General features: G+C 39.7%; 1 protein-coding gene across 18 annotated transcripts in view; it reads right to left on the reverse strand.

The window, feature by feature from the left end:
- ARL15 (ARF like GTPase 15) overlaps nucleotides 1-24,330 on the reverse strand; it is a 216,847-nt gene that overhangs the window by 166,762 nt on the left and 25,755 nt on the right. For 9 of the 18 annotated variants that reach the window (XM_080574579.1, XM_080574578.1, XM_080574565.1 and 6 more), the window contains one exon: nucleotides 2,590-2,760. The exons of 2 other annotated variants lie outside the window; for them this stretch is intronic. In XM_080574579.1, the coding sequence (XP_080430705.1) occupies nucleotides 2,590-2,760 (171 nt within the window). Of the gene's footprint in view, nucleotides 1-2,589; nucleotides 2,761-3,651; nucleotides 3,753-4,714; nucleotides 4,748-17,274; nucleotides 23,271-24,330 lie in introns of all 18 variants that reach the window. 7 more of the 18 variants (XM_080574571.1, XM_080574569.1, XM_080574573.1 and 4 more) reach the window with 4 other exon arrangements.

Here is a 24,330-nt window from a genome sequence, read left to right on the forward strand (position 1 = left end):
TTACCTGGTCTGTGACAGGGACTGCGAAACATGCAGAAGCAGTAATCACTACTGCAAGAGGAAGAAGCAAGAAAGAAGGGGGGGAGGGTTAGGAACACTGGCTTGTAATTTTCCCTCTCTTTCCCTTCTCCAGCCATGAAGCCAGCAGCAGGAGCTGTTTAAGGAAAGGAAAGAGATCTCCAGGTGTCTTGAGTGAGATGTTTGCTTGCTACTCCTGCTGCTGCTTAGAAGCCACAGCACGCTCCTTTATCCCCACCGCTGAATACAAGCGAGGAAGCATTTTGTTCTTCTGTTCCTGTGGGACATAGGATAAACCTGTAGGACAGAAAAGGCCTGCCTAGACCACACTGACTTCAGTGTATTTCATCTAGCTGTCCACTGCAGAAACCTTTTTATAAACATGAAATTCTTTGTCCAAATTTTCCACATCTCACCAAATACACAGAAAATGCATACAGATTTCTGTGGAAGAAATTCAGCATTACTTGCAGGCATCACTCCAAAGGACTTCAGATCCAAGAGTAAAGATGTGCTGTTCACCCCTCTTATGTCAAATAGTAAAAGGTTCTCCAGGCTAACTTATCCTGCTGGTCACATGCATGAAATCCCTGTGATTTTAATGGATTTGGCCAACTTATACTGGAGTTCAGTAAACTGCCCTGGGAGCACCCAGAAATGCACAGAGCTCCAACAATTGCAGTACTTTAGTCCAGGAAGCAAGCAGAACCAACTACAAACACATAGAGAGCAGGCAGTTTGTCTTAAACAGTAAAAGCTTTTACCTAGTCCATTCTCAGAAGAGAAGCACTAAACTATAAATTTGTAGTTTAGATCCAAAAATAGCCTATGCACACACACAAACAGGTCTAGAGGGCCTGCACTAACTCAGGAATTGAAACGAAAAGCTGTTTGTAGGTGACCATTATTAGGTAGCAGTTTAGAAAGCTTTTATTCAAACCAACACAGCAGAGTAAATTTACCTTAAACGCAGTAAGTATGCAAGGAAGAAGAGTCACCAAACTGTCATTCAGAAATATGACAAGATCAGTTCCTGCTGAAAACACATTTCCTTTTCCCAGCTGGGAACTTATTACAGGGAAACCTCACAATTGAGAAAACATTTCAGAGAAGAGTGCATATACACACCCACATTGGAACAGATTACCAATTGTTAGACTAGTGAAGGCAAGCATATTTCTATAAAGCAATCCCTTCTCCTCTCAGGAGATAAATCTTATGCAAACAATACTTGCTAACAACGAAAACATAAGATGTCAACAGCTTTCTAGTTTGTTATGCTATTTAATATCAAGTTTGTACCAAGCATAGTGTGGGAATAGAAAAATAGTGAAAAATACACAAAGTCATTTGTAAAGATAATCAGGTCAAATTCAGAACAGTTTAGTTAGAAAATCCTCGAATGATCCTGAACAACAGGAGTTTGGGGGACGTTCTCATGAGCCAAACAGGCATAAACAAAAGAGAATTTTAAATATGAGATTAATCTGAGGTTACAGAGGCTACTATAGGTTGAACCAATGTGGATTAAAAAAAAATAAATGCAGAAAGCAACAAAACTCTCTGGCATGAAACTCTCAGCAATCCACACCACAGATGTTGTCAGTGCTCTATGTAGTAAAATAAAAAAATGAGAGAGATGGACAACATAGTATCCTAAGGAAATGCCCTCTGAAAATTCATTTCACATTTAAAAATTTGCATATAAATGTGGAAGCCACACTTTTTCCATAATAAAGCTTAAACATGCTACCTAGAACAATTTATCATCAGGCTGAAATACAAGTTATCATACTTGAAATAGTTTGCAGACAAGAAGACGCATGCTTCTACCTTGCTCTGTTTTATTTCAGTATTTACGGATTATTTAGCACACATTAATCCCATGGGATGATCTTCAGTTCCCATATGTAGCAAACAATTCCAGTTTGGAGTATGGCATTTGTCACTTACTACTCTGAAAAGACCTAGACTAATTCATGATCTGGAAAAACCCAAACAGTAATGCCCAGACAGATGATAAAAGACATCTGAGAACATACATTGGCATATATTCCTTACCAAATGTGTGCCTTGATGACTGATTATAAAGGATTCCTAGACACAACAGCCCAGTTTGAGACAAGGCTTCTCCTTTAAGTGTGAAACCAAAAAGAATGAAAGAAAAGCCCATGAGAATTTCTTAGCAATTTATACTGAACCAGGTGATGCAAAGTTGGCACTGGAATGCTGCTTTGGTTAACATCCTGATTTGGACCAGATGCTTGTAGGTTTAATATCAACAGTGAAGCAACCTCACACAAACAAGGAAAAATCTTTCAACACATAGGCAACAAGTATTTGGAAAATGCCAGAATACAAAAGCATTCATGAAAGCCTTATGAAGACTGACCCACTTTCATAAAAAAAGTAATATACAAATAGTTTTAAGAGGACTCTTTAAATCACTTTAAGACACTTTAAGTCTCACTTCAGTGTCTGGTAAAATTATATAGAAGATTATTCTAGAAGTTACTGAAAACACCTAAAGGACAATGCAGTCATTGGTCAGATTTTTGTAAATGGCATTACATCAAGTTGATGAGCTGTCACTAGGGGGATTCCCCAGGGCTCCATTTTAGGACCAGTCCTCTTCAATGTTTTCATAAACGATCTAGATGAAGGACTTGAAGGTTTCTTGAGCAAGTTCGCAGATGATACCAAACTGGGTGGAGCTGTTGACTCTGTCGAGGGCGGTGAGACCTTGCAGAGAGATGTGGACAAATTAGAGAGTTGGGCAATCCCCAACAATATGAAGTTTAACAAGTGATGGATTCTGCACCTGGTACAGGGCAGCCCTGGTTATATGTACAGACTGGGGGATGAGATGCTGGAGAGAAGCCCCACAGGAAAGAATCTAGGGGTTTTGATTGAAAGCAAGGTGAACATGAGCCAGCAGTGTGCCCTGGCAGCCAAAATGGCCAACCGTACCCTGGGGTGCATCAGGCTAGTCGGTTGAGGGAAGGGGTTGTTCTGCTCTGCTCTGGAGGTGCAGCCTCACCTCCAGCACTTTGTGCAGTTTTGGGTGCCACAGTATTAGAGTGTCCAAAGGACGGCTATAAAGATGGTAGATGGGCTAGAGGGGAAGACACATGAACAGCTACTGAGGTCCCTTGGTTTGTTCAGCCCAGAGCAGAGCAGGCTGAGGGGAGGCCTCATGGCGGCCTGCAGCTCCCTCACGAGGGGAGCGGAGGGGCAGGCGCTGAGCTCTGCTCTCTGGGGACAGCGACAGGACCCGAGGGAACGGCACGGAGCTGGGACAGGGGAGGGTCAGGCTGGGGGTTAGGGAAAGGCTCTGCACCCAGAGGGTGGTCGGGCACTGGGACAGGCTCCCCAAGGCAGTGGTCATGGCACCAAGATGCTGGAGTTCAAGAAGTGTTTGGACAACAATGCTTCCATCAGACATATGGTCTGATTTTTGGTTGGTCCTTTGGGAACCCAGGAATTGGACTTGATGATCCTTGTGAGTCCCTTCCAACTCAAATATTCTCTGACTCTGTGATTCTATGACTTGACAGGTGATGAAGAAAATGACCACCATACACGCACACTTCATCTGTGATGCCAAGGCAAGGGGAAAGAGATATCACAAACCTTGGAGCAAGGCTCCCCTTTCAGCAGCCAACAAGTTCTGTCAGCTCAGCTGTCCCATGAAACCTCATTCAAACCTTCATTTTACAGGTTTGAACATTTATCTAGAGAAAAAAAAAGTCATGAGACAGCCGTCAGTAACAGCATGAAGTAAATAGGTGTTTCAGTGAATCAGGAAGCTCTCCAAGCTCTATCCAGAACTGCCTAGATGTTTTTCCCTTAATTCTCATTCTCACAAGTGTGAAAACATGTTTACTGTTGAACAACAAAGTGTTAATGTAAGAGTAAAGTACTCCTGGTTTTCAGTTGTTTATTTTTTTTTCAGATAAAACCCATTCTATCTCATTTGGAGCCACTGCTGGATTTCAGTGCTGGCCTAATTTGTTTGCTTGCATCCTGAGGTTTCCCGTTTGTTTTCAAATATATCTGGGATCTTTCTCCTGTGTAGTCCTTGGCAGTCATCAGCACCATATCCTAATGAACTGCACAATACAAGACCTAAGGTGAGACAATTCAGAACTGGGCCCCCCCAAGGACACAACTCTAACCAGAAGGGATTTACATTGCTCCTGTTTCCAAACCAGACAAATCTATCTTTTCCTGGCATGTCTTTTTCTGGAGTGCCTAATAGCTCAGTCAAGGCAATGGAAATGGCAGAAAGGCAAACAAAGGAGTAAATGTGTCATGGTCAACATTTTCTCATCTCAAAAATCCTGTACCTATTTCAAATAATTAGCTATGTGCTTGTGATAGTACAATCCTATCCTGAAAAGTCACAGTGACCACTTTGCTCTCTCCTGTAAATGCTCTATAATCAGAGAATAAAAGATGCATAAGGTTACTCTGTAAGTAAAATTGCACAATGAACCCAAAATTATGCTGTTCTGAAAACAGTCAGAAGTACCAATTACTGAAGTAGGTATAAAAGGTAGCTACTTCAAAAAATAAACAAAATGTCCTGTCCCTCCCCAGCAAAATATAACTAAGACAGCAAAAGTATCTGTTGTCAGATACTTTAGAGGGCAGTAATTTGACAGAATCAATCAGGTTGTAGGCATTTACATACCAGCAAGCACATTCTTTCTAGTGTTGCAGCTCTCTGAAACAGATTGCAAAGAAAACAAAATGTTTAAAACCAACCTTTAACCATTAGGCATTACATAAAATCCTTCATAAACAAGCAGATTATTCCAATGTTTGTTCGCTACAGGAGTTGGTTTTGGTGTTGTTGTTTTTTGTTGTTGTTTTGTTTTGTTTGTTTTTTTGGTTTGTTTTTACTGAATGCTGGAGACAATGCTCCCAGCTGGACAAATTCAGAGCATGGCAGTTTTTATGTTCTTATCACCTGTGTAAGTGCTACAGGGAATTACAGCTCTACTATGCATTACCCACATGACACAGGCAGTTTAGTTCTGTAAAAATCATATTAGAAAAAAACAAACAATAAAACCAAGTCAAAGCATACAGAGCTTAACAGCTGTACAGATTTGCAAAGCAACAGCAAATGAACAGATCACTGTGGGAGGAATGACAGACTCTCCCTAGCACTCTCCTTCCTCCTTTTTCATCCTGTTTTTGACAGTGGGGAAGACTGTTGCAGGATGTCATAAGCAACAGCACAGTAGAGGGTAGCTCTCTTGGCTTACCACACGACAAAAACTTAGGAATTTTGTGGACTGCAAGTAGAAAGGTTGCCTTGCTGTTCCTAGATTCTATGTCCCTCTGCCATGATAGTAATGAACTGTTAATTTTTCATTACTATCATGTATCCCAGATGTCTGACTGCAGCAGCCACACACCCAAAATTTGCACTGCTCAGAAACTACCTGATATCCATGGTATACTAAACCATTTCAAAAAAGCCAACTGAACTAAAAAATAACCCAAGTTAGTTCTTGCTTTCTGCAATTTTGACCTATCCCCAACCTCCATGCTCTTTTGTACATACAGTTGCTGGTCATCTTTGCTCTCTTTAGCTTAAGAACACTCTTACTTCTAGATTTTACTCCTTTTTCCTTCCTGCTTCCTCTACATCAAGCTATACAGTCTCCCAGCAGCTGCTCTGGATGCTGGCAAGTCTGCAAGCAGTGATTTCTTAATAAGATGGCATATAAGGTCTATATTGAAACGTGAATCCTCATCACCTGCACCTTTACACGTTTTCAAACCACTGTGTAGCTGTAGCTGGGCTATACACACGTAATTACATTTCACAGGCATACAGAAGAGTCCCTACGGTAAATTAAGAGACCCGTACGTCCTGCGTGGGCCGGTGGGTTCCCTCGGTGAACTGAAGAGGCTGCTCACCGTAAGGTTTGAGCAGCCTGCGCCAAGGCACCGAACGCCCGCGGCACGCTCCCCACGCCGGGCTGCACGCACCCTCTGGCGGCGCACCGCAGAACGGCGCCCGCCTGCACGGCCCGCAGCAGCCGGCAGGGAGCGCAGGCGGCGGCACCTCCGGCAGCTGGGGACCCCCCCGGCAGCACGGCACCCCCGGGCACAGGCACCCCCCCCGGTACCGCTACAGCGCTGGGGCGGGGCACGGGCTCCGCTCTTCCTGCGAGACACGGTACGCGACGGGAATTCGGGCTTGGAGGCAAAACCTTTCTTTGTTTATTTGCAGGTTCATACAAGCTCCCCAGAAACACACTGAACCGAGAAAATTTACAAACTGCAGCCTCAGTGGCCTACTAATGATAAGCAACTGGCATTTTAGAAGACGCAGCTGGTGTTCGCGCAGCCTACTTAGGTGATTTGCTTGATGAATGCTGTTTGTACCGTTGCATTTGCCCGTGTACAACATTTTAATTTACAAAATAAAAGTTTGCTAATTAAGGTCTGAAGTGGTTTCTTAGTGCTGTTGTTTCCTAAGCACTTCCTAACAGAACAGATCCATAACTGAAGTCCCATACAAAACAGTGAATTGTAAAGCCAACTACAGAAAGTCAGTTCAACCTAGTGGGATGTCCAGGTGAACTCAAGACGAGCATGCAAAGCAATATACTATATATACCACTGGAAGCACTTCGCACTCCAGTCACACAAAAAGAAAGTAGGCAGTTTTTACTAACGTGGCTTCTAAAAATTCTTGACTGAACTCTTGGGTCTCACCTGTCAGTATCAGACAACAGAAAAGTTAAGACACAGATTAAAGATTTCTTCACAAGAAGAAGTGAAAGCAGTCTGGATGATCGAATAAGTACCTTGGCTTTCACATATTTAAACCCAGCAATGAGGTATCCTAAGTATCTGTACCTGTTATAAACTTTAGTTATATTTAGTGTTCTAGAATTTCAGGAATGTTATTTAATTTAAAGACTACAACAATGTTAAGGGAATATGATAAGCAGTCAGAAAACAAACTTGAAATGTTTATGTTATAGAAGTTACTTAAGTTCACATCTTTGCTATGCCTTAGTTTCTTCTGCTGCCCTGCACATTTAAGAAACTTAATCCCTTTTCCCTTCCTGCACCTGGGATGGGGCAACCCTGGCTATACGTACAGACTGGGCAACGAGATGCTGGAGAGCAGCTCCGCAGAGAGGGATCTGGGGGTTGTGGTTGACAGTAAGCTGAATATGAGCCAGCAGTGTGCCCTGGCAGCCAGGAGGGCCAACCGTACCCTGGGATGCATCAAGCACGGCATTGCTAGTCGGTCGAGGGAAGCGATTGTCCTGCTCTGCTCTGCGCTGGTGCGGCCTCACCTCGAGTACTGTGTGCAGTTCTGGGCACCACAGTACAAAAAGGACATGAAACTGTTGGAGAGTGTCCAGAGGAGGGCGACAAAGATGGTGAAGGGCCTAGAGGGGAAGACATACGAGGAGCGGCTGAGGTCACCAGGCCTGTTCAGCCTGGAGAAGAGGAGGCTGAGGGGGGACCTCATCGCAGTCTACAACTTCCTCGCAAGAGGCAGTGGAGAGGCAGGTGACCTATTCTCCGTTATCACCAGTGACAGGACCCACGGGAACAGTGTCAAGCTGAGGCAGGGGAGGTTTAGGCTGCACATCAGGAAGAGGTTCTTCACAGAAAGGGTGGTTGCACACCGGAACAGGCTCCCCGGGGAAGTAGTCACTGCACCAAGCCTGTCTGAATTTAAGAAGTGTTTGGACTGTGCACTGAGTCACGTGGTCTAAAATTTTGGGCAGACCTGTGCGGTGCCCGGAGTTGGACTTGATGATCCTTATAGGTCCCTTCCAACTCGGGATATTCTGTGATTCTAAAACAACTGCTCTGCCAAAATGACTACCCACAGACTATACATGAGAACTTGCAGCATCACACGAGACCATAGTCAGGGGGTTAGGTGAGGAAAACTAACCACAGAAGCCCCCAGGACCAGATGGGCTGCACCTGAAGGTGGTGCTGGCTCATCTTGATGGTGACTGAGGTGGAAGAGGTCCCCGACAAGTGAAAAAATGCAAATGCCATGCCCATCTTCAGAGAAAGCCAAAAGGATTGTCCAGATGTCTGCAAGGTGATTAAGTCTAATTTTGGTTCCTGGGAAAGTCATGGGGCAAGATCTATGAACGAGGAAAAACATTACAGTCCAGGCAAGTAGACAACTTAAATGGGCAAAACTGGTTACACAACTGGGCTTGGAAGCATCAGTTTTGGTTGTACGCTATCTGCACCCCAGTGACAATGTGGAGTACCAAAGGGATCCCACCTGTGACCTGTTCTGCTTAACATCAGTGACCTAGGAGGAGCCACTCCTGTCATGTCTACAGGTGACCCCAAGCTGGGGGAACCAGCTAATTTACTCAAGCACAGAGGGAGCTGGGCAGGCTGGAGGAATAGCACTCGTGCAGCTCAGCCCACAGAAACACCAAGCCCTGCCCCTGGGAAGGCAGAGCCCCGGGCAGTTTTCCAGGCTGGGCACTGCAGGCCTGGGCAGCAGCTTTGTGGAGAAGTCTCCAGAGCCCTGGGGGACAGCGAAGTGCACAGGAACCACCTGGGGCCAGCAGCAGCAAAGGCCAGCAGCATGTGGCACAACCAAGAGATGGAGGGATGTGATGATCCTGCCTCAACTCAGCACTTCTTAGACCACACCTAGATACTGAGTCCTCTGGTTTGGGCTCCCCAGTCCAGGAGAGACTTTGTCAAGGCAGAGACAGCCCAGCAGAGGCCCACCAGATGCTAAGGGGCTGGAGCACCTACCCTGTGAGGGGAGCCTGAAGGATAAGGCTGCTTCTGCCTGCAGAAAAGTAGAGTTTGGAGGCACCTCCAAGCAGCCTTCCCCTGCCTATGGGACAGTCACAGAGAAGATGGAGCCACACTCTCCACAGCCATGCATGATGGCTGGATGACAGACATGAGGCATAAGCTGAAACAAGAGAAGTCCAGACCAGACATAAAGGGAAGCCTTCTGCCCCACACATGGCAACAGTGGTGCAGGATGCCTAAAAGATCTGTATGGTCTCTATTCTTGAAGGTTCTCAAGATAGACTGCATAAAGAAACTGCACTTTCTGGTCTCCTCATTGCTTTTTGTGTGAAGACAGCCTAGAGAACCCCATGATTCTCTCCAACTATAACTGTTCTGTGACTGAGTCTACCTGCCAAGCTTCAAGACAAAACTGCAAATCTAGCAAACTCCTCTTGAACATTTCATTTACAGAAGTCTTACTTGTTAATTCAATATGTGACAAAAATTCTACAACAAATACGATTTCTAAGTTGACAGTATTTTTGCAAAGCCATTGGCATGAAAATAAAACACAGGAAAGTTTGATCAGCCTATTAATTTGGATCCACAAGCCTGAATGCTATCACTTTCCATTCTTTTTGAGACGAGGGAAGAGAGGCCTTCATAAGTAGCATCACACTGCCTGTTACTTATCCTCACCACAAGTATGATGAGAACTGCATGACTCTTCAAGCAGATAATAGAGTAACAACGAGACAAACCAGAGCTCAGTTACAGAGTTCATCTTCCAGAGCTCAGTTCTGTTTCACCTGAAGGCAGTGTAAAATACAAATAAAATCTGTACTGGACACAAAACACATTCGCTTTTTGGATCTAAACCTAGACTCAATCTCTTAAATATATGGCCAAAAAAATTAAAAATAATAACAGTAAGTCCATAGATCACAGAACCTTTAACACAGGTGGAGTATAAATGAAAAGGCCTACATTCATCTAGATCACAGAAAACAGGAAGCAGATGTGCTGCTGGCATGTAGAGTGATAACAGAGCCCCTGTATTAGAAAATTAAATTGTCAAAGCAGCAGCAGCGAGAGGTACATCACAACTCTTAAATAACAATGCAGGCCTGAGAGAGTTTCCTCAAACCACCCAACTCATTAGTAGAACCATGACGTTTGCTTTTAAAAAGGTTTGCTGTGTGTAGTCCTCGTGCCAGAGATTACTGAACTTCAGAAATGGAGGACTTGATTCTTGTACAAGTAAACTGATTAAGACCTGGTAGCGTGTATGAAGTTCTCTGGATGAAAAGTGGCATATGAAAGAGCCATTAATCCTCCAATCTCCTCAGGAGGGAGGGAAGGTTGAGAGAGTGCAGTCAGCTAACAATCTCTACAGCAGTCAGATGAAAAGATGTAAGAAACAGTTCGCAGGACTCTGAGACAGCTGCAATTTACAGGAGTCTTTTATTTTAAAGAAAAGTGAAAGGGACTGCATAAATACCAACCCTTAAGAGTAACCTTGAAAACTCCAACCCAGCATTACCACAACATACAAGTCCTCAACAGTTTGAGGCTGGCTTACGAAGGGGAACAAATAACACAAAATCAATATAATTCCTGATAACTAAGAGGTTTTTTTTTTTTTTAGATTTACCTTTTATTGGACATTATGTTTTCAAACTACAATAGAAGTCATCAGATTCCAAACATTTGCATCAATTATTGCTGGTTATCTGCCTCCAGACTCCAGAGTGTCCAAGATCCAGAAGCAGAGCAATAGTAACTGCATTTATCAGCCCTACTTGTGAGTCATCATCTTGCGCTTCATCCAAGCTAAGGTACAGTATCTGACATATATCCATCGCAGCCTGGGCAAAAACGGATGTTACCGTGAAAATGAGAACGACCACGGGAGGAAGGAAGATTTAGTGTTTGACCTTCCTGTTCTTTACTTAGATGTAGTCTATCCACACATGAACTTAAAATTCCACTCAGACAAATTAATGACTACATATAAAAAAATTGCAACAAGTCAACACATTAAGAACAAACAAAAAGGTTGTCTTTCCTCTACAGCTGCACGAAGTCTACGCTTCCCTGCTTCTCCTATTGTACTGCCAGTTATTTGTCCTATACTAAAAAGATCCTAAAAAGCCACCCTTAATAGGAAGTTCTCCCTTGCCAAGGCAAAAATCATTGCCACAGACATGGAAAAAAAAAAAGATTTGTACAAAAATATGTACATGGTCGAATGTGATCATTCCTACAAATCAGGCTATTCACATTTGCTCTCCAGATTTTTACCTATCAGTTCTTCCCTTTCCTAACCTCCTCTACTTTTCTTGCTTTTCTGTTCTCTTTGCTAATTACAGTAAGTTTTCAAGTATTCAAAACATATCAGTGAAGAACACCATCACTGCATGTGGTAAAACAGCTTTACATAAGGTAATACTGGAACAGTACAAGTCTTAATACACTCTACAATGTTAAAAGAAATCTTACAAATTGTTTTAGACGCCCCCTGGATAAATGCCACGATGAGCAGAAGCATGAGGGATGATGGATGAAATCTCAGTTTCCCTACTTCCTTCCTTCTGCCCATTCCTTTTCCCTTGTTCCATGCCTACTCCCTGCTGCAGCACAGAAGCAGTAAATCAGATATTTATCTATCTACTGTATTTTATTATCTATTGACAATTATATACTGTATATTCAGCCTTAATTTACTGCACTCCTATAGCTGCAAGATTGAATCAGGCAGAAACCTTTTGACTGGCTGGGCTACCATGACCTTCTGTGCACACTCCAGCATTTGCTGGCTACCAAAGACCACTGGGGACCAGAAGACCTCACTTCAGGATGTCAGGACACAGCCATCAAATTCAGTTCTACTCCGGATATGCATCTAAAAAAAAAAAAAAAAAAAAAAAAAAACACGTGCATACCACACCTCTCTTTCCAAGCCATTTTTCCACTGTACTAAAACAGTGGGAAAATGAGAATTGGCCATGTTATTTCCCATTATACATTCTATTTTATTTTCTGTTCTCCAGCAATGTCAACATAATATTTCAACTTTATTTTTCTCAAATTCTCTCAGAAGAGCATGTGTAGTTCATAATACAAGAGCACAAATAATTTACAGCACACCAATGTTTTTACACAAATCCTGGCCAAAGTAAAAGAGCACAGTCAGTGCATAAAATTTTAAAACACTTCAGTGTCACACTGCTACACTTCAGCTATTTGATTACTTAGATCAATATGTGCATTTGTCCTTTGCTGAACTCTTCACACAACATACTCTGCTGGATGGTGCCAAACAACCCGCTGGTGTCATAAACACTAACCTCAAATTTGAAGTGACAAGGAAACATCTATGGTAATGATGTAAACTTGTCCTTTTAAAGTTTTTTGACAGCAAAGACAATGGTAGTGCAACAATCCTTGACTCACACAGGGCAAATCACAGCAAATTCATCTGTCGTACAAATCTGTAGACTCTGCAACATCATTTGTTGCAGAAATTTGAACAAGGCAAGGGATTTTCTCATCAGTAACAGACGAATGCCAGCTTGGTAAATATAATTCTATGACTGCATCTGCCACGGAGTGGCTCTGTTGTAACACTTACATATTTAAAAGACGGATGCTATTTTTGATACTCAACATACTAAGCTGGAGTATGATTTAGAGAAAAATTACTCATTGCTATAGAACCATACAGTGCGTGGATGGCATGTTCTATGAGGTTGAGAATTCTGGGGGAAAAAAAATGTATTCTGAAAAAAAAAAAAGAATGAGTCGAAGCAAATACTAAGTTAGAACTCAGTTCAGGCTTCAGTTAGTTCTTCACACTGTTTTATAACTGAAGAAATGTTATTACCTCACACGGTAAAATAAAATCCAGCATTTGTGATCTGCCCAGATAGCAGCAGCCTTGACCATCACAGAAAGACCCATAAAAGAATAGTCAAAATGAATTTTCAGAAAGCTTTCTACAAAGTTCTTCAAGCACTTTAAAAACGCGCTCAACCAAGTAGTCGTGACATAAGAGGGAAAAGCCTTGCATGGACAAGTAATTGGTAAAGAAATGGGAAACAGAGGATGAGAGTAAATTATCAATTCCTGCAATGGAAGGAGGCCACCTGTGAAATATCTCAGGGACCTGTGATGGATCTGCTGTGAAAAAGGTGAGCTGTGAGATGACAGAAATTGCTGGTAATATCTAGCTATTCAAAACAGTATAGACTAAGGATACATGGAGGGACACTCACAATGAGTGAGCACATTCTGCTTTCACTGAATAGACAGCAGAATGGCAGGTGACAATCAAAAAACTGATCTACATGGTAAGGGAAAAAGCCTGCAGTCCTAAAAAGCTGATGGCATCTGAGCTCCCCATTATATGACTCAGGAATGAGATTTTGAGTTCTGAGAGCCCCATAAAAACAGGAGCTTGTTTCTAGATAGTTCTCAAAAAAATAAATAAAGTGTTAGAAATGTGGAAAGGAAATGCCATGGAGTAATTGTATACATCCATGTTGCCACTTTAAATGTATCACTGTATTTTTTATTTTCATTTTATCTCTGAAAGGGTAAAGCAACTGGAAAAGGTTCCTTGAAAGGACAAAAAAGATGACCAAGTATGAAACAGCTTTCTCTTCAAGACACAATCTATGCAATCTTATATTTTCCAGACTGGAAAGACAACTTTGGAGCAACGTGACAAATTTTAAAAGTTGCGAGTAGGTTCTACACGGTGGTGATATCAAATAACTATACACTGTCTCTTCAAGTGAAAGAATTAAGTGCCATTGAATTGAGTTAATCAGAGGCAGCTTCAAAAGAACAAGAAGTATTTTTACATGTCATTGGTTGTTGACCTGAAAAACCACCAGTTCATTGCCAAATGCGACTGTGGATTCTGCCTGACTTCACAAAGAAACTAGAAATAGCCAGACCTAGAACATCATAACAGATAACATTCAGAGCATTGACATCCACAGATGTAAGAGCATAAACCACATCTAACTCTGAAATTGCCTGCACTGAACAAGTCAGAAACTTGTCAGAGGTCAGGTAACAGTAGCACACATGCTTTTCCTGTCCTTACTCCTTCACAGACACTTGTTTATGCTTATTGTAAAAAAACAGGTCACTGTTCAAGGGATGTATTTGGTCTGACCCAATATGTCCATTTCTGTGTTCTAATTCTGTCTTCAGAATAGCGTTCAGATAGCAGAAAAGAACATGAAGCAAAGACATCTAACAATTGTGGAAAAAAACATACTTAACAGAAGCTAATTAAATTACCACCACCCATCCTGTGTAGTGAATGACTCATGGGTCCTATGGGGAAAAGGAAGAAGGAAAACAAAGCAATGTAAGTAATTAAAGACTACACCAAAACACACATGAAACACAGAAGGCAAATTAGGCAGGATTAACTTGCTTGTAACATTTCCCAATCTATGACAGCTTGGCTTTGCCACCACAGTTCTAACATCTGTGTAAAGGTCCTGTGCCTCTAAAATGGCTTAGATAAGTTTCCACTGGCCTGGAACAGCTTGATACATGAGTCTTCTTATGAAGGATGTTATTCACATATCAGAATCAATGGAATGGAATATGCCAAGAATCTCACCTGCTTCACTGGAAAGAGACTACTGGCTAAACTATCAAAGATGGTGCTTTATGCTAAAATGGCTGACCTTGTATGAAGTAGATTAAGGAGCATTCAAACTGCATTCTAGCAGCTAAGCTGGGCATCCGTACATTGTTCCATCCATTTCAGACAGATCCGAAGTTCATATGACCCTACACAGAGGTATTATTGAAGAAGGAATCAAGTGTCATATAAACATATGTTATATATATATACACATATAATATATACATTATATTGAATGTTATATAACACATGTTATATGTATTAAAATACATGTATTTATATATATATATTTTTTTGTTTTGTTTTGTTTTTCAATCCTGGGGTCTTTTGTAAGACAAAATCTTCAGGAGAGAGTAGCAAATGTTAAATGGGGCTGAGTAAGTACACGTAGATTACAACTTCACAAAAGTTGATTGCTTTTAGGGATAGCATTTAGGGATTTTGTTTTAACAGGAGCAACAAAAAGCTAATTTATATAGAAGTTTCTAATGTTTGATGGTGGCTGCTAAGAGAAAATGTACAAAGTAGAGGTAAATTATACATGATCATACACGTACAGGAATATGAAATACTGTTTCTAGGTTATACTTTTAAAACCTGAGGTTTAATGTCTTCTCTGAAAATGTTTGCTGTTCGGTGCCAATATTACTCTTAAAAAAAATTAATCCTTCAAATGCTATTAACTTCTTAACTCCACAACTATTTTGTAGAAAAATGTCCCATAATTTAGTTACATACTATGAAAAAGCAACATTTCTTAAAAGGAAAAATATATATAAACTGAAATGTTATGTCTCCTTGGCTTTAAAGAAGGTCATCCAGGAGCATCTGATTTATCACTTCTGAGCTAATTATTATTTTTCCTCTCTCATGTCACCCTTCTAAGACAAGGGTCCCAGATTTTGCAGTAGTTGTACACAAAGGAACAGCACTTATTTATCTAACTTCATCATTATTACATTTTTTGCCTCCATCTCTGGTTTTCTGCTAAAAAACAGGGCTAGGAAGCTTTGCCCAATGACTGTTTTTCTGAACAGTCACAGCTTTGCAGGTTCTCAGTTTGCATGTCAAGCTAACATCCTTGAAATATTTGTGTAACTCAACAAAACACACACCCTCTAGTATGGTTCTGACCTGCACTTGGAGGCATTTTATTTAGCATGCATTCATGCTGCAGTGGTCATTTATTTAAAATTTACTAAAGCCCAAAGGATTTAATTTTTGAGTGGGTGCATGTTTCTCCTTTAGAATACAGATAATCTATTTTTAATAGCAACATATCCAACCTATGGGCTTCATTAACCTTCTGCATTGAACTGGTATCTAGAAAATCTATTTGTGAGCTGTTTAAATAACTAAACTTATCTATATATAAAAGCATGGTCTGACATTTTCCGTATAACACTCAATTCAATGTCATCAATAAGAGCCCAACTCCTGCACTGAATTACACCTTCCAATTACTATATTGGTATCATAGCATATGTCACAGTCTTTCAAATTTCCGTATACCCACTCATTTAAACTCATGAAAGTTGAAATAGCATTTTAGTATTAATTTTTATGTCCAGAGTCTGTCAGTCAGCAGAAACAAAAATATTAAACAAGACTTAAAACACACAGTTTAAAACTTAAAACACGCTTACTGAAGTACTTACATTATCCAGGGAATAATTAACCAAATACATTTGCTGGTGATAGCTCAGCCACTTCATGACAAGGTAGTGAACTTTTACACCTACATCCAGAAATTGCAGCTGTTTCTCACTAATGTAAGTTCTCATTAGACAGAGGTGGGGAACAGATAGGACTATTTAAAGATACAGTCATACAGAACACCAAATGAATCCAAATTTTATTTAATTTGAGAACCACTGGTCTAAGTTTAAGGAGAAAAAGTAATGCTTTTTTTTTTTTTTTCTCTCTAAGTTCTCTATAAATTTCTGAAAAGGCCTGGAGGGCTTAGGAAAAAGAAACTACCAATATTTAATAGCTATACGTGCAGTTGAAAACCAAATGCAGAGAAGGACCACACAATATCTCAATATCGAACCTGTGCTCCTGGAAGGGATAGCACAATCATCAGCATTCCTCATGCACAAAATTAGTGCTTTATAATCGCTCCCAAATTTCATGGGATTTTTCTTAGTAATTTTACACGAAACCACACGTACTGCCAGTGCCGGTCTCTTCTGAGGTTTAACAAAGACTGCTTTGCCACCGTAGTGCGTCACACAGCCATCAGTCAACATCTTCATGTTAAAGAAGCATGCAATCTTCATGGAAAAGCTCTGCAGGATGCATTTTTTGTGACCAGTCATGCAGCACAGACAGTGAGCAGCAAGACAACTGAAGCAGACAGTGGTTTAACAATACACAGTATGAAACAGTCAAATTAGCAATGCACAAGCATTAGGCAAAATAATGACTGGAGCTCAAGCAGAAAAACGAATCATGTTCAGCCGAGTAATTTGCTTACAAGTATCATCACTGCTTCTGGTACTAATTTTCCAAACAAAGTACAATTATGCTGTAGCTGCAAGATGGAAATGATCACCAGAATATTCAGTGCATTAACCTGTAGGCCATTAATTTTACCCAAACATGGCTATAAAGCAGATCCCAGGGCTTCAGTTGGACTAATATACTTCAGTCATCAGGAGACGAGATCAAATACCACAAAATGAAAATGTGCAGGGTGTCATCAGTGCCTGAGCTCTATGTTCAGGGAGCCAAGTAGGTGAAATATGCTACCCAGTAAGCAAATTACTTCCCAGCATACTGGGAATGGAAGAAGTAACAAGTACCTGACAGTCTGACCTCAGAAAAAACATCTTGATTTCAAATCTACCAGTCAAGTCAGTTCCAGCCACATGAACCAGAGTCCAGACAAGCATCCAAGAATACAGAGATCATTGTCCACCATTCTCAGTGTTCTTCTCCCAGCACGTCAGAAAAGGATAACAAAAAAAAAAAACACAATTGCTTAGAAGAGTGTTCTTCCCCAAACCCTACAGATGACAAGATAAAATGCCAAAACACAAAAGTTACTTAAAACATATATATATTTAAATTACTTTTGTGTAATTTTGTGTGTATATGTATAAACGACAACAATTATCAGCATTCATGGATATGAGGCATATCAGCATTCATTCCTTGACAACTTCAGTTACCAATTTCTGAGAGCCATAGCCCTTCAGAGAAGTTTTTACTCAGTATTAATGGAAGAAAACCTAACAACATTGCACATTTGAAAGGCTGTGAGTAAGGACAGAAACTTCAGAGACATTCTGCACAACTTAAGAACAAGGTAAAAAACACTGTTTGTAAATTCAAGATTAAGCATCATGTTGACACTTCCCACTTTCCGTTGGGAACACAGGACTAAGTTAGTGAGTCACTAATTTCCACCTTCTGCAACAGCAGATATCCACATAAAGATTTGAGATGGACAACTGAACATTCACTTCGTGTTCTCCCATCCCTTGGCAAACACTGCACTACAAATCATCTCCCAGTTCCCCATCACAGAATAAAGATTGCCAGTATTAAAATTCCAAAGACAGAAAAACAGCATTTGTCCAGAAAATAAAAAGAAGTAATTGCCAATGTTTTGAGCTTGCCAATACCAGAACAACTCTTTGATGAACAACTTCTTTCTCAAAACAGTCAAGAAACATGGTAGGAAAAAAAAAAAAAAACAGGTAGAGAGCCACAGAGAATTTCTAGCAGTCAGTAGCTTGCAGAAGGTATAGCCTCACAATTCAGAGCCTGGACAAGAAACTGACTTCAAAGAAGAAAAAAAGGTAAGCACTTTAAAAAAAAAGAAAAAAGCAAGCACAAGAGTCACAAAAGTTAAAAAGAAGCCATCCGAGAAAAGGCAAAGGGGGGGGGGAAGGAGGGTGCATGTTGCATGCATACATCCTTTGGGGCCAGAGGTGAAGTAATGCACAATGATTTTGGTCCACAAACAAAACACTTTAGCTTGAGTATCACAACAGACCTGCCATTTAGACACAGTCCGACAAGTAGAAGGCTGAAATATATTATATCAAACCAAAAGACTGAGTGAAGCAAAAGCTTTGACATGCAAAAGTAAATAGATAGATCAATCTATTATACCAAGCAAAGCAAACAGAGGGCAAAGCACAAAGCCCTTATCAGCACTGACAAAAAAGGTGATCCTGCCACCACTCACTGATTCAGATATTCACATGAAAGAAACAGGTGCTAAAAACTAGTCCAAACTAGATGCAGAAATCAATTCTGCTGAGATAACATGGTCCACAGGTGAAAGAATTAGACAGGAAATTAGCACACCTATATGGCTAGCCAAGCATACTAATGCTATGCGAATGATCTCAATTTTACCTGGGAAAGGCAAACAAGTGGCAAAAGAAACATTTCAAAGGAAAGGCAGTTAGTTACCTTTACAGAATTTGAGAACACGAATTTATGGAAGAATATAAAAGAATAAAAATAAACAAAGCCTATTGTGTTGTAACACCACTCAAAACAAGAAACAGTACAAACTACTCCACTGACAAAAGGGATTTACACAGGCTCACACTTGAAACAGTATGAATAAAATAGCTGAACGGGACTGCCACTTGTCAAAGAAATTTCTATACCAACACACTTAAAGGCAGGTTCTTAACTACAAAGGCTATTTAGAAAAAAACAAGTTCAAGTTCATTTCCAGTGTATTTTAAGTCTGAAGACACACCAGTGATTCAGAGCCAGCCTGCCTGAACAAGAGGTAACAATAACCTAGTATCAACAAGATTAACAAGGATTTCTTTCCAGCCTTCATATGAAGGTATTTCCCAACTGTCCTGTGACAGGCAATCTTGGGTTTTACTGTTTCCTTCAGAAGGTTTTATCAACCATGGCTTGCCCTCAAGGTAGGACAGCCTCTCCAAGATAAAGATTAAACAAAGAGCCAAGCTTATAACCAAGAATTATTTGTGGTTTCACGTTCTGCCACTGCCCTTGAAACTCTGTCAGTGGTAGCTACAAAAAGTATTTCCCCGTTGCTACCTTGAACGTGCAGGTCAGCAAGAGAAACTGGCTGTATGGAACACTGTAAATCACTGTAATCACTGTAAAACTAGACAGGTACATTTAAATGAAACAAAAATAAATAGATTTCAGGTCAAAAAAGTGGTATTTGTCAAAACAGACACGCATGACATTTTGGGGGCACCACAGTCAGCGGTTTTGTGTCCAACTGTTGAATAGGAGTGATCTAAAAAGAGAATCTACAGAGTTGTTTTATTAAATCTGCATATGCAAAAAGTCACTACTCAAGCACATTATCACCTCTTTGCTCAACCATTCTGAATATTCCAGACAGAGTTAAGAAAAATCTTAATTTTTGATTAAGAATAATGCATTTTCAACACATCAGATTACAAAATCATGCATAAATCCAGACACATGGGATGATTTTGGTTTTCATGTTTAGAAAAGTATGGCCTATTACTGCCTCAGAAAAACTACATAAGGCAAAGGTGAAAATCTAATTTTATGTAACATAGCATGTACTTCACTGTTATTAAAAACTTGAAATGCTACTGCTGACATAGAGAAATTATACCACCTTGGAACATTATTTTAATTTTTCTTTATTTTATTAATTTTATGAATTTATCTTAAGCACTGTCCGGAAACTAATGAAAGAACTATTTCTAAAAGGAAACTACATTTCTCAACATACAAGAAGTTGTGTGTGAGAAAACTCCAGCAAAATAAGTTTGTATTGAATTATTATTTATATCTACATCCTGTTTAGCCATTTAGGAAAAAAAGTTTAGTTCATGTTCTGTAGACCCCTTTGTGTAAAGCTTTAAAAAGGATTCTGCTGAAAGAGGGAGGGCCCCAGTACTTATATCCTCCAATTCACACTGTACAGCAAATCAGAACCTTCAACCTGGATTTCCACGGCAAAAATAAAGCCATCCTTATCATTTCCTCATGAAGTGGTTGGTTTCAAGCTTTAAACAAAGAAATATAAAAGGGATGTTGAACTATAGAAAAAAATAGCCATGTTATTGTTTAGAGTTCTACATAACTTCATCAAAATATTTTGACTAAGCCAAAAACAAGCTTTGCCAGAGAAGGCTATGTTCATCAAGCAACAGCTCTGCAAAAGTGCTTTTTAGGGCTTTCTGTGTGTTTCTACGACTCAGCTTCTGAAGGAGATAGGACTGGGCAACAGAGACAACCGTGCTCTTTTCTGGCTTAATCATAGCAGCAGTGCATTGCCATATAATTGAACTTTAGTTGCACTTTGGACACCTATACACACTGGCAAAAGGGGTCAGGCTGCTTCAAGAAGTTATGGCTTACATTGATGTGCTCATAATCATCAAACCAGCGTTGCAAGGAAAGTACACCTTCTCGCACTGCCTTACAAGGATGTCCCAGCATACACGTGTGTGGTGTCCCTAAACGAGGTATTAGGTATTTTAGAGCTTGAAGCAAGCTAATAACTCAAGTTATTCTTTAATGAGACTGCATGCTTTCCCCTTTATCTGCATCCTTCTGCATGCAAGGGCAGTTAGGTTGCTGTCAAAAATGAAACAGCCACAGTTCATGCAAAGCAGAGCAGGATAGAAGAACCAGTGGAAACCCCTCATCCACACTAAGTGAGCACAAGAGACAATGGCCAGCAATTAAATAAATTAGTCAGCAAAGGAACAGTACAGATTTACTCCTATTTTCTGAAACCTGAGGACAAACTATTAAAGCTAACCAGTTTTGTTTCGTATTACATTCTGAAAACCCTGCCTAAGAAGCCAGGTCCTAAAAGTCCTAAAGCACTTTTATTGCACAGAAGGCAGGTACTACAGGCACAGATACTCACCACATACAGAGACTGTATTTACCTACTAGCATGGTATCTTTATAGTCTCATATATTACTGCTTTTAATTTCATTAATCAGTACCGTTGGCTGACCAAGTACAAGGTCATACACTAGAATAATCCTGTATTTCACCACAATAAATATGACTTGAAGTACAACTTACATACTATATAAGATATATATTATTATATAAGTATATATTATATACTATATATATAAGACCGGAACAAGCCTTATCTGGCAGGGCAAAAGGAATTAAAGAAAAAAAATATCAACTCATAAAAATGAAAAAAAAAAAAAAACATCTGAAGAGCACACAATCAAAACAGTTAACTCCTCAGCACACACAGAATGTTTTTTTTTCTTAAATTACTTCAATGGCGTAATCACTGTAAAATGTATTTCATTTTATTTAACTACCATTCTGAAATTTGCATTCTGCTTTCAGGCTTTATGAAAAAGCTTTTCTATGACACTGAGTTCTAAAAATTTAACTTTTTTCCACATTTACTGATGTAGTTCTGCCTAAAACTTCATATAGCAATCTGCTCAGATTGCATAATCCTCTCACCTGGCACCACACAAAAGAAGCTGACTCTTGTATACTCTGTATTAATTTTAAATAAAGATGCCATTCAAAATTAAATACAAAAGACAGCTGAATCCATAGCAATACAATCAATCTCTATTTTAATTCTACTGTATAGGAAGCCACAACCTCCTACCCCCAAAAAAGTTATTTACTAAACCTGTTCAAAAAAGATGCCAACAAATTTATTGTTTGGAAATTAGCGTTCATTGATGTGGTTTTCAGTTTTCTGAGTTTGGTTTTACCCTGTTCTGAACATTCTACAATTCCATGATGCAGGCAAAAAAAAGAATTGTTTTCTTCCCCTTTGTGAACATATTGCTGCTGTTTCTCTTTGCTCTGAACTTCATTCCACTTCTGCTTGTTTATTTGGGATTTTTATTTTTTTTTAAACAAGGGAATTAACATTAACTTCTCTGCAAAAATACAGCAATCAGACATTAATTCCACCACATAAAATATTTTGGAACTGCTGTTCAGAGGCTGTACATAGGCATTTCCACTTCAGGAGATTCTAAATCCAGCTGCACAATCTCTTGTCTCCTAAACACAGCTATCCAGCTCAAATCCAGATGGTTCAGTCAGATTTTCCATTATAATGGAAAGCACTGAAAATCATATTCTCTGATGTGTATTAGTATCTGATTCTCTTCAGCTCATAGGGGCAATTCAAAAATCAGTGAGACATTAAGAAACTGCCCTCCAAAAAAAATTACTATTTAAACTTCAAATAGATTATTGAACTACTAATTTAAACACAGATGATAACTTGTAGTTTAACAGTCTTACTTAAAGAGAAACCTAGAAAACTGCTAATAATTTTGTAAATTAACATTATGCCAACATTCAGTTATGAAAGACAACAAGAAATGACCCCTAAATATTAATGCTTGATCTTCCAGTAGAAAACCTTTTACATTTGCATATACCCGTGATGTATGGCTGAAAGTTTTACTAGCACCATCAGAACCTGTGTATGACATCAACTTCTTATTTTTCAATAAGATCACTTAAAAGATGATGAACTTGTAAGTATCCCAGAGCTATCTGTTCAACAGGTGTTACAACATCCATTTTATTAGCTGGTCTATCTAACACACTTTTTGACTGCCACCCCTCAACTTTATTAGAGCTTATTAGAACACAGATGTACTGAAAGCTGAAGCTGAGCATAATTCAGAGTTCCGAGGATGATCTAACTCAGCGTGTCCTTTGAACTATGCAGCTTCTTGTTCTTTAAGAAAAATCCGTGTCTTGGAAATATATGTTTTCTCAGTATTTTTTGGTGTTCTGACAGCAGTGTCTGTTTCTGATTGTACATTCCATGGTTACTGAAGGCATCTGTGAAAATTTAAAATAGACATTATTCATCACTTATTACATGAACCTAGATTGACAGAGCACAGAATTCTATTACAAATGATGTACCTAGATTAATATAAACAAATTAATATATTTTTTTTTCAACTGGAACGTAGATTTCTGAAAGCTATGAGAAACTACTTCAGCAAGTGCATTTTGGATAAACTCCAAAGCAAACAACTGAGACAGAAGAGAAACTTCTTAGCTTGCAGATTAGTCTAAACAGAACCTTGCAAATAACAGTAAGTAGAAAAGCAGCCACCTTAATTGGTTTGAAATCTGTACTTTGTTTACTCCCTTGAATACAGCAAGGTGAATAAGTATTTAATTTATTTTATATGAAGCAGCAAACACTTGAACAAACACCAATTATTTAGTATTACAGTCTAATCACCATAACTGTATTAATGCTTCTGCACAGAAAGTGAATTAACTTCTCTAAAAGAAGTAACAAAGCATACTTTCACTGAAAACCCGCAGTTCTTGCCTCTTCCTAAAAGCTCAACCAAGTAAGAAATAGTTCTACTAGACTACCTTTCCAGCTAGCTAGGTTGTCCTCAATCAACTGACAAGAGTCCTAGAGCTAACAGCTGCTGTTCTTCAGTGGCATGCAAACAAAACATGAATCAAGTTACAATTTGTTTAAATTTACCTTTTTTTTAAAACCTATATACAGAAAAAGCATCACATTCCATAAAAATCACATTAAAACCTGGAAATCTGTATATTGGGGTTGTACAGTGGCACAAAAGAAGACAGCTAACAGCTGCACTGGAGTTAGCTGTTCTAAAAGTAATACAAAAAGTTAAAGTCTCAGATCTCTCACAGTCTGTGGATTTCTTGGCAATTCAGACTCATTGTCAACCAAAGACCATATGATGGAAACCTGTACAATCCTCTTTTGTTCAAAGCACACTAATCTTCAGGGGAGAGAATCCTGTCATGAAAAAATTGCATCTTCCAAGAAAGAGTTGCTGAGTCATAACTGGTAAGATAAAAGAAAAAAAAAACATTGCATCTGTTTCATAGTTTCTCCTGC

The sequence above is a fragment of the Anser brachyrhynchus genome (assembly GCF_964034855.1).
Source record: "Anser brachyrhynchus genome assembly, chromosome: Z".
In the NCBI taxonomy this organism is placed as follows: domain Eukaryota; kingdom Metazoa; phylum Chordata; class Aves; order Anseriformes; family Anatidae; genus Anser; species Anser brachyrhynchus.